The 17,690-nt window shown below is 33.8% G+C and overlaps 1 protein-coding gene across 2 annotated transcripts; it reads left to right on the top strand.

Annotated features, from left to right (window-relative positions):
* The first annotated feature begins 368 nt into the window (after nt 1-368).
* LOC105330591 (protein HtrL) lies at nt 369-16,790 on the top strand. 2 transcript variants are annotated; one of them, XM_011432355.4, is made up of 3 exons: nt 369-513; nt 15,224-15,389; nt 15,534-16,790. In XM_011432355.4, the coding sequence occupies exons 2-3, from the start codon at nt 15,243-15,245 to the stop codon at nt 16,395-16,397; spliced, it is 1,011 nt and encodes a 336-aa protein (XP_011430657.3). In that variant the 5' UTR covers nt 369-513; nt 15,224-15,242; the 3' UTR covers nt 16,398-16,790. The 2 variants fall into 2 exon arrangements, with proteins under 2 accessions (XP_011430657.3, XP_034327673.2); XM_034471782.2 differs by lacking the exon at nt 369-513 and adding an exon at nt 11,170-11,270.
* The last annotated feature ends 900 nt before the right edge of the window (nt 16,791-17,690 follow it).

The following is a 17,690-nucleotide window of genomic DNA, read 5'->3' as shown; positions in this document are numbered from 1 at the left end:
GTTCATATTAGCACAAATCTTGCAGCGGTCACAACGGTTAAACGATGCTTATGAAAAGTTGGAAAATCCTTTGTCAAATCAGTTCCCTTTTTTCTAAGGTAGTGGATTTATGGGACGTTTTATCAGACTCGAGAGCCTGCGTTACATACATTGTTTGCATTTGGTGTCGGTATAGCAGGCTTATCTAATGTGACCGGCTGCGTCCAGTGTGAGTCAACCGACCCTCAAAGCGCAACACGTACCTTCTTATGTCCATAAAACGCGAGCCAATGATCGATTTAATGTTACACCTGTGATAATATGCATATGCATATCACCGTAAAACACCATCAACATGTGTTGACTCGAGCTCTTCATAAGCTTATTGGGTAAAATGAATGTTAATTCCCGGAGCATGCGCAGTCAAGGCCTCCCCGTTAGCGCCCCAGTCTCTGATAAGAAACGCTAAGTATAGTTGTTATCAGTATTCTGTGTTCATTTTATAAACAGTTGACTACGTCATGTTAAAATAAGGTAAGAAAAATGTCACATTGCTAACTCTCCATTCTTTTTCAATCTCTATACTTTTTATGTATTATCCATAATTCTTTAGATTCATATCATTCAAGTAATAATTAACGTAGGTTAGGATACCCACCTTGCGTAGGTGAAATCGTATTTCAATAAAAATACGTGTATGTATAAAGTGCTTTCATGCAATTGTTGTTGTTTGCATAGAAAGATACCTGTACATTCATTCCTTTAAAACACTACAAGTTTCGCCAGATATTGATGAATATGAAATATTAACTTTTTGTTTACACTGGCAACGCCGTCCTTTAATAAATCATATCTTTAAAACATATTTGAGGAGTTCGGGGAGGAAAAGGTCAAATTAATCAGTACAGCGTGCCGACAGGCATTATTTTGTGTCTGTTGGCGTAATTTTCCTATATCATATATATACACCTTTATTTTGTTCCCATTTTACATGTACTTTGAACAAGTTTTTATCAGAATACAGTAGCATAAGTTGCAGTATTTTCGATTCTCATCTATATGCGTTCTAATTAATTATCCACTACATGCAAATTCCATAGCACAAACGATTTCCTAGTACTTCAAGTCACATTTTTCAGTTTATATTAAAAATGTAAAATCGGGAGACCATTTGCCGAACATCACCCCGCACCCAAATTTTATGTAAAGTAATGAAGTAGGCTGGACGAACAACGGTCAAAGCCTTAAGTTCTATTAATCTTTTTGAGAAGAAGAGTTCTAAATAAGAATAATAAATATAGATGGAAATATTCAAATTTCAAAACTAAGAAGATTTTTTTTTTTACAGTTTAATAATTAAAAGGTGAAAACAAATAGCTAAAATTAAAGGTATATCAGGGTGATTTGTTAACCATTCGGTCTCGTCGTAACCATGTATTTTATAAGGCATTTTTCTTATTTTCGGACAGAAAAGAGTTTGATTTGAAGAGTTATATTTTTAAATACGACTTCACAATTTTTTTTGAGCTAATCCAAGAAGAAAAGAGATAAATTTTGGCATGCAAATTAAAAAAATATATGCAAGGTATGAATTTCGAATAAAAATTACAATATAGGCAGACAATTCAAAGTTCGTGAAAAAAAACCAATGGTATATTGTGTTTTATTTCTAGAATTCAAAAACACTTCGAATAAATGTAAAAGCAGGTTAAGTAAATTTATATAATCTAAAAAGCCTTGACTGTATCGTATGTGGCGTCTTAAGGATTTGTTTTACCGGTATATTATGATAGAACTCGGCTCAAATCTTAACCTAGCTGCAGCTAATCTTGATTGATAATATTATCATTGTCGAGTATTTTTACCAACTGTTCGTAAAATTTGGTTGTCATGGACGCTTAAAGTCAAGATCTAGTAAGTGATTTCACCATGCATCGGACACATACCTTGGATCGGACAACTTTGGTTATAAATATACAAATAAATGTGCTTGCGCTCCTGTGTTGCCTCGTATATTCCTGAATTAGAACTAATGAACTTTATCATTTTGACAGTCACATTGTCATAGAAATAGCAATATAGGCATCGTAAAATGATCTCAAATACGCCATCATTGAAAATTTAGTAACACAGATTTTACACTAAAGCATTATTTGAATGTTGTGCATTTGATTGTGAATTAGTGAAAATGCACTCTCAGTCTAAAATGATTAGAAAAAGTAAGTTTTAAAACAAAATTTGATTAAAATAAGTCCAAGAAATTTGAACAATTAATGTCAAGGTCATTTTTGCTCCAAATGTTCATTTCACCATGGATCGGACACAAAAAACTCACCCTTAATGATTCCAGACTGTCTTTTTGGTGCTATAACCATTATGACGTCATAATTGATTTGATGAATCTTTTCCCGTAATTTACGGCTTTAAAGGAATCATGTAGAAAATAAAACAATATTTTGACATTCTATATTAAATCGCGGGAAAAGTAATCCCGGTACCTATATTCAATTTGATACCATTTTGAAGAGAAATTCGAGAGCTTGTTTAATGCCGTTTTTGGAGAGACTAGGCAATCTAGATATATTTCAACAGTCAAAATGGACAAAACTCCGATATTTGTTACTTTTTATCCTACATATCTCATAGTAAATGATTGTTTAAAACATGATTTTTAATTGTATTTACCAAACATTTAAGCCCCGGTACACCCTTTGACACAAAGATATTGTTATGAAGCATTATTAAAAAAATATATATCTTAAATTTCATGAACCTGTAGGCACCTTTCATTTACTAGATCTCGACCTTAATTAGCAAATCTGAGGGTATATTATCGTCCACTACAATTACTTTATCAAAACCAGTTAGTATATAGTTTATTAGCTCAAAACCACATAGTTTATAGGCAATGTATAAATAAATAGATAATCAGTATAAGCAGAGAGAGAGAGAGAGAGAGAGAGAGAGAGAGAGAGAGAGAGAGAGAGAGAGAGATCTATATTATGTGCTTTTATAGTTGTTCTATCTAACTAAACTTAAATGAACTGTGTTACTATATGGAATAGAGCAACCGTTTCTTTCGGTTAATGCTATGATTTGTTTGCAACATCTTCTGCGATTGCTATACTTTTTTCGCCAATCCGTCCAAAAAACAACAAATGAAGTTTTATTAATTTTTTATGATAATATAATGATTTTAACATTCACGTTTAAATGATATAAGTATTGATAATCAATAGTGAGACATTACCAGTTGAAAAAGTGATAAAGTAGTGTAAGTGTCGTAGAATTTGATTTCATAGTCTCTCATTGTTGGAGTTCCTGCGATGCTGGATTCGCGTTCTTGTTATGCTTGATTGATTTGGGTACATATCAGTTAGTGTTATATTATTCCTACGTACTTGTAAATCTTAAACAATGTAAGGAATATATCCACATGTACATGTACCTATTGCAACAATTCTAGCTACTTCAGCAACACATTGTTTCACTGTCAATACTATCATAATTATTTTTGATTCAGGACAAGCTGTGTCTTGATTATAAATGAACATACAGTGGTGCACTTACTACCTTGTTGAGCCAATATTTTTGTGTTAGATTAAATCTACCATTAAAAGCAATGCCTAAATAGTTAAAGCTATTTACAAGCTCGATCGGTTGCTTTTTACAAAACCATTTGTCAATTCTAGACCATTCTCAATTTGGTCCTTTCCGGAATACAACAACTTTATTTTAGCCACGTTAACATCAGCCAAATTTCACAATAAACTTGCAAACTATCTAGAATGTTTTGAAGACCCTCCTTAGACTCAGACAGTAATGCATACATCAAGAGAATCCATGAAATGCCTTTTAGAAGGGTTGGCTCACATACACTCTAAAGAGATCAAATTTGAAGTCATCAATATGTATTTACATATTGCAATTCATAGCTCTGTAAAAACTAACAGGACTAAAATTGACACGCCCTTTTATCGATTGATCGAAACCATCAATCTGTTTCTTTTATCTAACGTGCTGATGTACATTAACAATTTATTCAATTTCACTTACTTTTTACGATCAATTTATGAGTTTGCTAAAAGAAAGATGTAAAGTTTAAAAACAATACAAATGCTTTCTTTGATGATTCATGCGGGTTATGAAGGTAGCGTTCATTGCAGAAATTTTTTTACATAACTCGCTGACGCGGCTTAAATATTTGTTCTGCACCAAAGAAAGCATTTTATTGTTTAAACAAAGAAAATAAGAACAGAAACCCCGCGTTTTGCAAGTTCATAAAACCATTTTGTTTCTATCAGTACTGTAAAATGCTTTTCTGTTATCTTCAAAGCAACACTACAATTTTTACCCATGTTCAGGAATTTATTCAATAAATCATCAAAATCCGTGGGTTTACCACATTTTAAACCATTTAAAACACCTGCTACTGCGTCATAAGAAATATAACTACCTACTTCGAAAAAAGACTGATTCGTCTGTCTCTCAAAAACTACCATTGGCCATATTAGGTTCATTTGTATATTTATTATTACACAGGTCATTAAAATACTGGAAGAAACCACATAAGTCAATGGGCTCCTAGTAGCTTTCTTACGTTTAAATATCCTATGAACTTCCTTGTCAGATAATCAAGTTTGTTGCCCTCATGTTTCTTGTGCCGTCACCTGGTTTTTACTAAACATACTTTTTATTTTTTTCCTTGCTTTGTTGAAAATGTCTCAGTTGTTTCTATCTTGATAAAATACACGCAGGATATTGCGATCATATGTATGTAAATTTATGTAAATAATTTTTTTCAATCTAGATTATGTTGATTTTAACTTAAGTGGGTTTGTTGCTGCTGTTATTCTCCCTTTTACAGCAATGGCTATCGAATACTTCATTATTTGTGTAAAACTATCAAGAAAACATTCAATGCTCACGTTTGCGTTTTCAAAAAATTCAATTCAAAATTCAAACTAATGTAATTTCCCCTTTCTGAAGCATGGTTTCATGTGTTTGTATACGCATTTCACATTTACCCCCAATCCCGAACAAACACCTCCTCCAAACACTGTTGATGTGTTCTCGTAATAACGAGATATTTTCTCGTAATTACGAGATAATTAACTCGTAAAAACGAAATCTTTTTCTCGTAATAACGAGATAATTAACTCGTTATAACGAGATCTTTTCTCGTAATTACGAGATAAAAATATTTTTTTATGTGGCCCTATTCGTCTTTCGTAGAAAATAGTGTTTGGAAGTTATATTATTTATTATTTTATTATTCAGAATAGTAGTATAATTTACCCAACCCAGGAATCCAATACTAATTAGAAGCACTGACGAATAATGTAATTAAGGAATTACCATCAGCGTTAAGTCTGCATTTTTGCAACATCATTGACTAGATGAGGCCGTATTCGAGGCAACCTGAATCCTAATCCTAAATTGACCTATCCTTTTTGCTTAAAATCAACTAAAAGTACTAGATGTGGCATTAATATTTTCTGTTGCTATCTGTGGTCCTTTATATACCATGTACAATAAAGATGAAATTGCTGATTGTGCACAGATCTTGCTCTAAGCTAATCTGATATTGTTACGCCATACGTAACAATGATCATTTCGAAACCAATCTTTCAAAAATGATCTCCCTTAGTGAATTGTTGACCTCTGTCGATTTTGGTCAATAAATAGATATTTCATTACATGATTTTGTATGGTTATGAATTTTTGTTAAATCAATATCATGGAAGACTGTGAAACCAACAGAAGTCCTTTGGAGAGAAATGATTTTTGTGTTAACAGTTTCGAGAAATTCATAGATCGTAAGTGGTTGTATATGATAATTTTCCTGGCCCTAAAAAAAAATAAGGAACAAAAGTAATAATGAAAACACCGTCTCCTACAAAACCCAGCAAATTAGTTGCTCAATAAAATTATACTAGTATATTCTAGCTTAATATGATTTAATAATAATTCTTCAAGATCAGTTGATTAAGATTTGTGCCATTATTAAATTATTGCTGTTTTTCGAGGTCAATACCGTAACGGTGGTTGAGCTACGTATACATAAGTACACAATCACCGAGCCGAAGGCTCCATACTCAATTCGTAAGTTTAAAGATTTAGTTATTTCAATCTTCAGCCAGTCGGGCTGTTTGGTGTATACACCTTATAAAAGGAAAAAATAAAATAAAGTGCATATGTAAGTGTAACTCGGAAATCAACACGGACGACTAACTTTCACATAGATTTATTGTTACTACATTATCTATATGGATATGGATAACATTGTATCCTAAGAAACTATCACAACCGTTTGAAATTTGAACTTCTCAAATATAATAAAAACCCACGAGGAATACATGTACTTAAAATTGAGTAACCTCTCCCCCTCTCAATAATTCACCGTAAGCCCTAATTCATTTTAGGATGGCTCTCTACACCGAGAAATATTTTCTCAAATCAGCAGAAAATTACTTAATTATGATAGATATCATAATGGATAAGAAGTATTTAAGTCTAATAGGCCAAAAATATGCAAATTTTGGATGAAAAATTACATTTTCAAAAATTTAATTCAGTCAACATGAACAAAAGCTCCAGGCGGATTCGAAATCATGATATGCGGTTCAGAACCTAACCTAAATCTTTTCAGGCTAAAAAAAGGAAGGGTATAAAACACTGTAAAGAAAAAAATATCGATTTAATAAACAGTAACATCTTATCTGTGTATTCATAACTACAACATGCATACATATGTAAACTTTTCGGGTTATATAATTATTTTATAAAAGCGTAAACTGCTCCAACCCTGTTTATAAGAGTGCGAATTTTTGACGCAAGCAATTTTTGAGGCATCAAACACATGGCAAAGGGTAACACAACGAATTGTTGCATGCGCGTAAATTATGTGCGTACGGTTCGCCGTAGAATTTACTTTATTTTTGTATAAAAGCAATAAATTTTTCTTTAAAATTAAGACATTCAGTATGATAAAATAAATAGTGCCTGTTTGGGAGGATAACTGTTGAAACTCACACCCCGAAAAAACCATTGTCAACTTCCGCTTCGCGTCGGTTGACAATGGTTTTCTCGGAGTACTAGTGTATATTTCAACAGTTACCCTTCCAAACAGGCACTATCTATATAGTGTTACCCGTTGCCAAGTGTGTTGCTAACGCTGAGGGTAATAGAACGGATTACCAACTGCGTCTAAACCAATCAGATTTCAGTATTCAACATGAAAGTATAATAAACAATTGTAAATTCCACAAAATATGTCAGACTCCTATTTACTGCCGTGAGTATTTTGATTTCTATGTAACAAAAATCACTTTAAAGAATTTCTTCCTCATTACAAGGTCAACAAGTATATAGTTTATCATTAATCAAGGTATCAAACCTATTTACTCCAAACAGAATACTGAGTATATATTCCTCATTGTACGCCACTATCCGTGGGTAACGAATTATATATTACTAGGGATAATTATACCTGTGATAAGGGGCATTTTTGCACCAACTTCAGATGCAGTTTCGAAAAAATCCATAAATACCTAATGATAGACCATTGTCTAGAGAGTAAATGACCACTTTTGTTTTTAGTGTGTCTCACCTGGCAGGTGAGAAATTCACCGTTCAAAAGTAATATCCCATAGGAAAACAATAATTCCATAGGAGAAATAACTTTCCTATAAAAAATATTGAAAATCCTATAGGATTTTCTAAAAATCTTATAGGAATTAAATTTCTTAAAGGAGAAAAGTATTTCCTGCAGGAATTTGATTCAGACAGGAAGTTTTCTTATGGAAAAATAAGATTTCCTACAGGATTTGTTATCTTATGGGAGTTTAGTTAAAGACCTATCGGAAATTGAATTCCTTATATGAAGTATTTCTATTCCAGTAGGAAATTCCAAATATCCTTTTAGAAAATTGATGTCCAATTTTCCTATAGGAATCTATCTTTTAAAGGTAAAAACATTACCTAACATGTGAGATACAAAAATTACAAAGGTGGTTATAAACTTCTTAAGCAAAGGTCTATCATGTGGCATATTTGAATTTTTCGATACATGCAGCCTAGACGGGTGCAAAAATGCCACCTTGGCACTGGCATAATTATCCGGTACAGTTTTTCATCATTAATGTCACGTTGACAAAACTCAGAGGGAAAAAACTTCCCCATCTTCCCAAGTCAATCAGAAACCCTTGACTTGGGAAGATGAAACTTCCCATGATGTTCAATATCTATTGGTAATAATTCATCACAACAAATTCTCGTCTTCACCGTTTCCTTATAAAATCACATTACTGATTTATTTGCTTTCTAAAAAAGTCCTAAAAGTGTACACCCAAAAACTCTATATTCAAACTGTTTCATCGTTGCAAAATAGATATATTCTACACCAAACAAAAAAGTCAGCCAAGAAATGGGAAAGTCAATTTAAACAATTATAATTAAAGATGAAGGTTTCTAACCGATTGTGAAATCATAGGTTTTCAATGATAAAACAGTAATTTTGTTTTATATGTAGATACATATTCGATGCATACATATATTATCTGCGGGGCTTTAACTTATAGAATAGCAAGATGCATCTTGTTTCAAATAATTATTCTTTAAAATCAAAAAATAGGTGTAGACAAGATGTAATTTTAGCAGAGCTCAGGGTTTTAAAACAAATACTGCCGACATGAAAGAAACGGAATGCAGTTTTATAGTACGAAGTCTGTGTCATCAAACTACCCGACGAGTGTGTACAAAAGATACCTTCTTTCGTAAAAGAGTTGTTATTCTGCGCTATTGACAATTCGTGAAAAAGAGTATTTTGCTTCTTATAAAATTTATTATTCAATAGGTCAGTAAATTTCTTTTGGGATTAAGATAAGACTGTTCATTCTTAAACACGTTTAGCTCCTCTTATTGGGTCAAGTACACAGTCAAGGGGAAACCCCTGAGACAACGGAGAACTAGAACCATAAAAATGGACTGAATGATGGTTCACTCAGACAAAGCAAACAAGAGGGACAGTAAAATACGAGGAATCAAATGGTGGTTGTACGATATTTGCTCGTCCGGTTTAACCCGTGGGTTTGGTAAGACATCTGTGTCAAATCAAAACCGTCCACGTTGTTGTCATTGATTTCACGCTGTGATAAATTTACATTGTATCAAACACATCTGTGACTGGCTCTGTCTGAGGTTCCGCGGTGGCCATTGACGACTCCAACTTTCTGTTTGATACATTTAAACAACGCATGCTGGCGGCGCACCATGTTTTTTTTCATACCACTGATGGTTGTAGCTCAGATGTGAAATAAACTTGGGTTAGAAATTAATTATAACTACAGGTATCCGCAATCTGCCTCTTCCTACATAAGATATGAAAATATTTACTTACTCCAAAATCTTTAATATTTTTTTTTGACAGATCTAGAAACATGTTTTATGATATTGATCAATGCATGATAATTATGCTATTGATTAATTCACAAATTTAGCAAGTATTCACAGCGTTAAATAATAAACTAGTTGACATTATTCTTGGGAGTTGATTTTAATAAACTGTCCTATGCAGTTACTCTGACAAACCGAAACTGAAACAGTGTTTGGACCGAAGCACAAATCATCGCCGCTGACAAGAATTAGTTCTTGAGAATAATTGATAAATTCGAAATAATGTATGCTAAAGCATTGTTTTTCAAGGAAACATGAATGTATGTATTCCTACGCCAGAGCTCGTTCGACTCGACGCTCGGCTGTCTCCGTAAATCTTCGACAAGCAGAGAGTCTCTCTTGCTTGTCGGGGATTAACGGCGATAGCCGAACGGTTGGTTGAACGAGACGAGAGCTCAATATTGCTTGGATCCATAAATTTTCCAGAAATATTTCTATCACTGATACATAGTTTGATTGAATTTATTATATCTTTAGATATTACTCAACATGATTCATATGGGGTTTTATCAACATTCTTGTGCCGAAAAAGTCCGAAAATTCATATTATAAAAATGTGCTTAATTCAAATACAGATTAGAAACTACCTGTACTTGTCATGCAAAATAACATATCAATGATTTTAAAATAAATAAACATCGAAAAATTCAACTCCGTCAGTTCTTCGGTACTTTTGATTTTTTGACATGTAAATACATTGTATCATCAACACTCTTTCTATTTCGATTTGGTTCATCAAAAGTGACCCGGGAATGTCATTTTGGGAAGAAATAAGTGCTTTTTGGACTTTTTACGAGAACAATGCGTTTTACCGGCAATCGCTAATGTTAAAAAAAACCTTGATGGGCGATAGTATCTCTGTGAAGTTTTGTCCGTTTCTAATTCTCATCCGGCCTCCCCCCCCCCCCCCCCCCACATCGTTTATGAAAATTTTCAACGTCATTATCCGGGTACTTTTCATGTCGTTTGCAAAGCCTTGTTGACTTTTATTCTTAGTTGTGTATAGAAACTTGAAACGGTAGAAGGGGCGTTTCAGAAAATCTGGACTTTTTTTCATTCTAGTTTGGCCCAAAAGTACATGTATTTTTGATTATCGAAATATTCATCAAAAAGTGGTGGATGCAGAAACTTTGGACAGAGTATAGTTTCTTTTTATATAGTTACTGCATGGTTTTCATATGAACAGCTGCACTTTTTGAATGCGTTGGAATATCAGTCCCGTCAGCCGACCATCAGTCAATATGACAATGATGAAAAAAAGGCATAAAATTCTCAGGTCGATAACTTGCTTAGCAAAAATAGTATGTTTTTTACCATTTTTGAAAATGTAAAAATAATAAAATATGAAGCGATAACAGGTCATAAATGTGCTTAGATATTAAGTTTTATCAACGTTTTAAAATGCGCCGATGTCACGTATTATAAAATTGTTTGATGGTGACTACTGATAGTTTATCAAATAAGGATGTCTGCTACTGTTCTAACAGTTGTATAATTATTATCACTGCTGATGAATATTTTCTATGAATAAAGTTATACGGGTTTGATTAATACATCATTCATTATTGTTGAGATTCAATTTAAATTCGGGAAGCATTTTGGAAACTTCTAATAAAATTAAGCAAAGAACTACATTATATGAAATAGACTATCATATCAAAAAAAATTCAAGTCTTATTAAAAAATGCATTAATGATATCTTCTATTTCTTTTAAGGTGGATCTCTACGCCAAATAAGTGCAAGAGATTTTTGTTGGATGCATTTGTTGCAAATAGTAGACCCAGTATCCAACAATATAAGACCCCAAATCTACCAATATAAAGAATACTCATTGGTTAAAGAATATATTAAAAAAAGAAATTGAATGAAATTGAAAAATCCAAACAAATACTATTTAATTATTACAAAAATCATGGTACTGTGTTTCCACAAATTTATTTAAAAATTAAATTTGTTGTTATGACTAAGATGTAAATTCCTAGTTGCGAGAAATATCTTTTTAATTAAAAAATGATTTATGATCTTGGTAAAAATGGACCGTGTTTTGGTAACCCTTACAATACCATCAGCGTTTGTGTCACTCTGTATATTCTCTATACCCTCTGTTTGTGTCATTTTCTCGCAGAATGGGCTTTAAAGGATATGGCTATACAAGTCTTTAACTAAGGCGTCAAGTTTGTAGCATTTCATGTCTGGTAAAGCTTCTTTAAATACATATAAACTATCAACAAAACCTTCAATTGGTAATGAAAAGGAATTATTTTGACAAGTTTTCAATACAATAATAGAATCCAATGTCCGACCATTATGACAAACAAGTCATGATTTTCTGTACTGTTTTAACCACTGAGTAAAATCTTCTAAACACCTTTCAACAGAAACACTGTCAACCTTATTCTTGTGAAAATACATCTCTCCATTTGCAACAATATATAATCCAGTGACAGCTGTAGCACCCCGGCTGTGATTTAGGACTTAAAAGGTGGAATAACACATCGTCACAAAATGGCTGACCTCTGATCGAAACGAACATTTCGTTATATTAAAATGATTTTATCGACGGCAATATGTACCTTACTTCATAGTCGGGTGGTTGAAGGCTTTGGCTTGTGATCCGTACATCCCGAGTTCGAATCCATTGGGGCTTTTGCTGTTACTTACTGAATTGAATTTTTTTGATTTTCATTTTTTATCCCCAAGCTGCAAATTTTTCGCTTATTTGACATATGGACAGTTTATTTATCATCTTTTATATCTTTCATAATCAGATAATTTACTGTTAATTCGAGTGACAATTTTCCATGTGTGTTATTCCACCTTAAAGAAAATTCACCAATTAAAACTGTCCTCTCCAGCCACACATGCCAACTGAATCAAATCGCAGGAAGTTCCTGAAAACATAAAATCAAATATTTCATATCTGATATCACGTTTTTGTTATTACATATCCTGTATGTGTCACCCCCCCCCCCCCCCCAAAAAAAAAAACAAAAAAAAACAGCATGCATATGTATTGAAATTTTGAAATTTAATAGGAAATAAACAGGAAGTTAAAAAGTTCACCGGGATATGAACTTGGTGGTCACGTGATGAAACCCGAAGGACTTCTCAGAAGATTTGATCACGTACCAATTAAGCGAGTTTATATCTCGGTAAAATTTTTAACGTTGCTGTTTATTACTTATATTTACCTTTGAAAAGGGCAAATTGTTCAGAATTGATAAAATTATCGAAATTCAATGTGCTCCATACGACAAGCGATAGGCGTGTGCTTTTATCATTGTAACGTCATGAAAAAGTTCGTACAGAATTGAACGTTTTCGCTATTCTATAGGTTCATTTACAAATGTAAATATACAATTATAAAGATATAGGGGCATTGACAATTTTTGAATAGCTAATATGCTTATTTTCAAATTGTTTTGAAATGTCGAAATATTGCTGAAGTATGCCGACTCGTTTTATTGCCACTTGAGTGTTACAGTACATGTTTGAAATATAAGTGTACTTTTTAAAAATGCTTTTACTTGGGCAATTATTTTTTTTTTAATAAAACTTTCATTTTATTTATTTAATCATTTATTCCAAAGAAGTGGCTGACATTAGTCTCTGAAGTAACCGACACTTTTTCTTAACTTCTTTAGTAACTGGCATTGTCGAATGTATGCTATCGCTTCAAATTGCACTACATTGTGTATAAAAAGCTGTATGTGAGTTAACATCTTACAATGTGATATAAAAATTAAACAAATGATCTAATGATAAAAATATTTTTAAGGAAAACGCGTTCGGGAAAATTGTTTTACATTTCATTTAGATAAATTCTTCTATGTAACAAAAAACAAAACAAAACAAAACAAAACAAAACAAAGAACAAAAAAAAAGGATGACAAAAATAAATTGTTTTAGTGACTAGATCTAAAATATTAATCTGAAATAATTTCACAGTTGTTAACGGAGCAGCCGTCTTGCACTAAATAAGGCTATTTATAGTTCTTCCTGTGAACCTTGCGTCATATGCAGTGTGATGACGTCATTCTTAATATTTTATTTATCTCTACACATTTTGAAGGTTAGTTACACATGTGTTATGTTATTTCCAATACATGTAATGTACTTGTTTGTAATTGCTTATTTCACTCTCAGGGCATTCTAATACTACACTGTACTTGTAGTAAATCCATGTGTACAGTGTAGGTTTGATTTGAGTGCATTAAGTAGACACTGTAACAGGATGCCTACATGTACAAGAACTTGGAACTTTATTCTTTCAAAAACCTGCGTTTGTAGAGAAAATTCGAATGAACTGCAGATAGTTTTCTTCGGGTTCTCGCGGTCTGTCGGAAAGATGAAGAATGAGTATTAACAATTATGTCAAAGTTTCTCATTTTGTATACATTATATTCTTTTAACGTTTTTATTAGACTTTTAAGGAAAATAAGCAAGTTAAAAAGTTCACCGGGATATAAACTTGTTTTGTCACGTGATCAAATCCTGTGAAGCCCGAAGAGATTCTCAGAAGATTTGATCACGTACCAACCAACTTCATATCCCGGTGAACTTTTTACATCGCTGTTTATTACTTAAATTTACGCTTTATAGTCTGTCCCAAGTTATTGCTTCCATCGCTTTTTGATGATTTTTAATAAAATTACACATACCTGTGAAAGAAATACAATTGAAATCCATGAAAGGGAATATATCCAAGATATCTTCATTGAACAATTATCCCTTTCCACTCAGAAAAATTCACAGGAACGAAAACAGATTCCTTACGGAGAATTATAATGGGGAATGTTTACATCTTTTCTCCATTCGGAATACACTCGGAATACATCGCGCAATTTTTTAACGTTATCATCCGGGCTTATTAATGGCTGTTGCAATGCAAAATCTCCGTAGACTTTCAATTTCGGGATGTGTATTGAAACCTGAAGCGGTAGAGGGGGCGTTTCAAAACAGATAATCTGGACATTTTTTATATTAGTGGATGAACGTAGTTGAGCACAAAGGTATTTACTATTATTGAAATATCAAGCAAAAAGTGGTGGAAGCAAAAACTCGGGACAGAGTATAAAAAGATAAACCGATAAGAATCATTAAATTAATCGCGTTTTTAATGATCATGATCATTGTGACGTCATGAAAAAGTTCACACAGAATTGAACGATTAGATTAGAAGTATAGATTCATATTTATAAGGAAACATATTCAGTTGCAAATGTAATACAGCATTGAATCATGATTTGTTGAATTATACGGTCTCATAACTGCAGCGGTGTGTGCATACAAATTGAGTAACGCGCGTTAAATCATGATTTAATGCTTATATTTACATTATTTTAACTTCATGCCTTGTCTGCAAATGTGATTAAAACCTTAAAATTCCTATTTTATCCTAAGGGTAAGTTCATATTAATGGAACAGCCACAGTAATAGCCGCAACCGTGAACTTTGATTTTCGCTTGTGACGTTACAGTTAACAGCGTTTAACGTTTGTTACGTCATAATAAAACTCGTCTTTTTTACCTTTGAGTAGCCTATGTTTATTACAGTGTTATAACTGCCGTAGCTTCAACACACTTTACAAGCAAAAAATAAGTGGAATGTAAAGATATATTATTAAAACAATCTACTTCTATGAATAAGATCTCAGCCTAATTCATAACAATTTGCAATATTACACTTTGTGGTGATCTCAACGAAAATATTGCTATGGTGTGGTGTGACCCTGTGCTTTCAGGGAATGATAATTTCCTCCCTCACCGGGCTCTTTCTGTTTTGCAGGCCCTCCTTGGTGGGGACGATGAAGAAGCTGGTAGCGGCCCTGTCCGTCTGTTTCGCCGTGCTTGTATTCACGATACTTCACATCAACCAGTACCAAGACATCAGGACCACCTTGCTCCGGGCCCCGCCCTTAAACGCCATACGGCACTACCTCTCTCTCCAGCAGGTACCCAGGAAATCTCAATTTTTGTTCTTCTCATGTTGTAGGAAGACGTATTTCGAATTTTGTAAGGATAGTCTGCTTTCTACAAACATCCTGGTGCGTTTCCATGAACATTGATTTTGAAGTTTATTATTATTCTTTTTTCAGAATGACACGCTTCTAGAAACAATTAAAGGAACAAATAAAAGTTTAACAGTAGTGACAGCATTTTTTACCATTGGAAGCTTTCCTAAAGGGACTTTACATGCAGTTAGAAAATCAAACACTTATAATGTGTGGATGAGGACCTTCCTTTTCATGAAAAATCCTGTGATTTTCTACACAGATAATAAAACCTACGCAGACTTTTTTGTGGCACTCCGAAAGAATGCTTCTCTACTGACGGAGGTCGTTCACTTAAATCGATCGGAATTGTGGGCATTTCAAATCATTCCGAAAATAAAAAAAATATACTCCACCCCTGGGTATCCCCGACACTATCCGAACACGTTTATTCCGGAATATACCAGTCTGACCCACGCAAAGCAGCAGGTGCTCGACAGTGCTGTTCGAAAGAAAGTGTTTGATACCGACTACTATTGCTGGTTGGACGCCGGATATTTTAGAGATATCGTTCACAGAGAGAAGAAGTTCTGGTTGGAAGTACCGGATGATTTTAATAAATCTCGAATCGGGGTAACTCGTGTTTTTCACTCGGATTTAGAAAGAACTAGTGCACGAACAATCATATTAAGGAACTTAAATTGGATAGGGGGAGGGGTTTTCTTGGGTACACCGGAAGCGATATCCAGATTCCACGATCAATATAAAAAAGCTGTGATGCGATATCTAAATCAGGGAATAATGAATGTAGAACAACAGATATTGTACGCTATGTACACAAAACAAGAAAGACAAAAATACCCGATTGATATTGAAGTACAATTATATGTGCCCGGACATAGACAAGTTATTAACACCAACCCGTGGTTCTATTTGGGATATGTGATGTACAGGGAGGGTAATGTGTAGTGATTAATTCATTCTAAGAACGTTCAAAATCCACAAACATGTGCCCCAGTCGCAGCTCTGTTTATGTATGGGACTTTGGCACTTGGAGAAGAGAAACTCTTCCAGATTTGTTGCATCAAAACCACAATAACAATGTAAACTCTGCTGAACTAATGATATTTAAACTGCTACAAGATATCAGTTGCTAGGTTGTTGATTAATGTATGAGTAGTCATGACTTACGTATACTTTATCATGTTATATGAATTGTACCTGCATCGGTTCAGTACAATAAACAAATTATTCTGACAGTTCAATGTTTATTTTTGTTGCTGTTATTGTTGACATCTTTTCTCTATTTGGAATTACTCGGGACACCTCGCACAACTTTTCAACGTTACCATCCGGGTACTTTTCATGTTGTTCGCAAAGCAAAATTCCCATAGACTTTCTATTTCTGGTTGTGTTTTGAAACGTGGAGCGATAGAGGAGCGTTTTAAAACTAAAAAAAAAAACTAGACTTTTTTTATAAAAATGGATGAGCGAAGTTTGGGCACAGCGGTAATAATGATTTTCAAAATATTAAGCAAAAAGTGGTGGAAACAGTAACTTTGGACAGAGTATAGTACGGACGCTGTGATGTAATATTCCGTATAGCGGAGGATACAGAGAGTTACATGTAACCATGGAGTTCTGGCCCTAGTTTCTTGAACTGTATAGCGGAGGATATAGACCAAGGAGCGCTGGGCCTGGTCTGTTGGAGAATATAGACAGTTAACCAAGGAGTTCTGGGTCTGATCCACAGGCGCTTGTTTCATACAGGAGGTCTATTAACTATACACAATAACACAAGGTCTCCATCTTTTTTTAGGTAAAAAATGTAGGTCACCGATTCAACCCCCAATATCTTTATTCATAATCCGTATATCGCGACAGTAACGAAAATAAGTGCAGCTCTAAACTGCTCAGAACTTCCGGTTTGGCGATCGCGATTTGTTACATGCGATCTCAATGGCTCGAGCTCTTTAGTAATAAATATACCGATTTCGAATTTAGCGCTAAATGTATTTTCGCATTTCTCTTGTTTTTATTCTAATAAATGGAAAACACCCGAGAGAGTCGTGAGCCAATGAGATCGCGTGTAACAAATCGCTATCGCCAAACCGGAAGTTCTGAGCAGTTTAGAGCTGCACTTATTTTCGTGAGTGGTGAACCATGGATTATTAGGGTCATTGTCAGGGTTCTCGAGGGGGTGAGGTAAGAATGAAAGTAAGGGGTGCTAGAAGGGGGTTTCCGCTAAGCATGGCATGTGTT

Source organism: Magallana gigas, chromosome 8 (assembly GCF_963853765.1).
Source record: "Magallana gigas chromosome 8, xbMagGiga1.1, whole genome shotgun sequence".
Classification (NCBI taxonomy): domain Eukaryota; kingdom Metazoa; phylum Mollusca; class Bivalvia; order Ostreida; family Ostreidae; genus Magallana; species Magallana gigas.
Note: the sequence above shows the minus strand (reverse complement) of the source record. Positions and strands in the feature narration are given on the sequence as shown.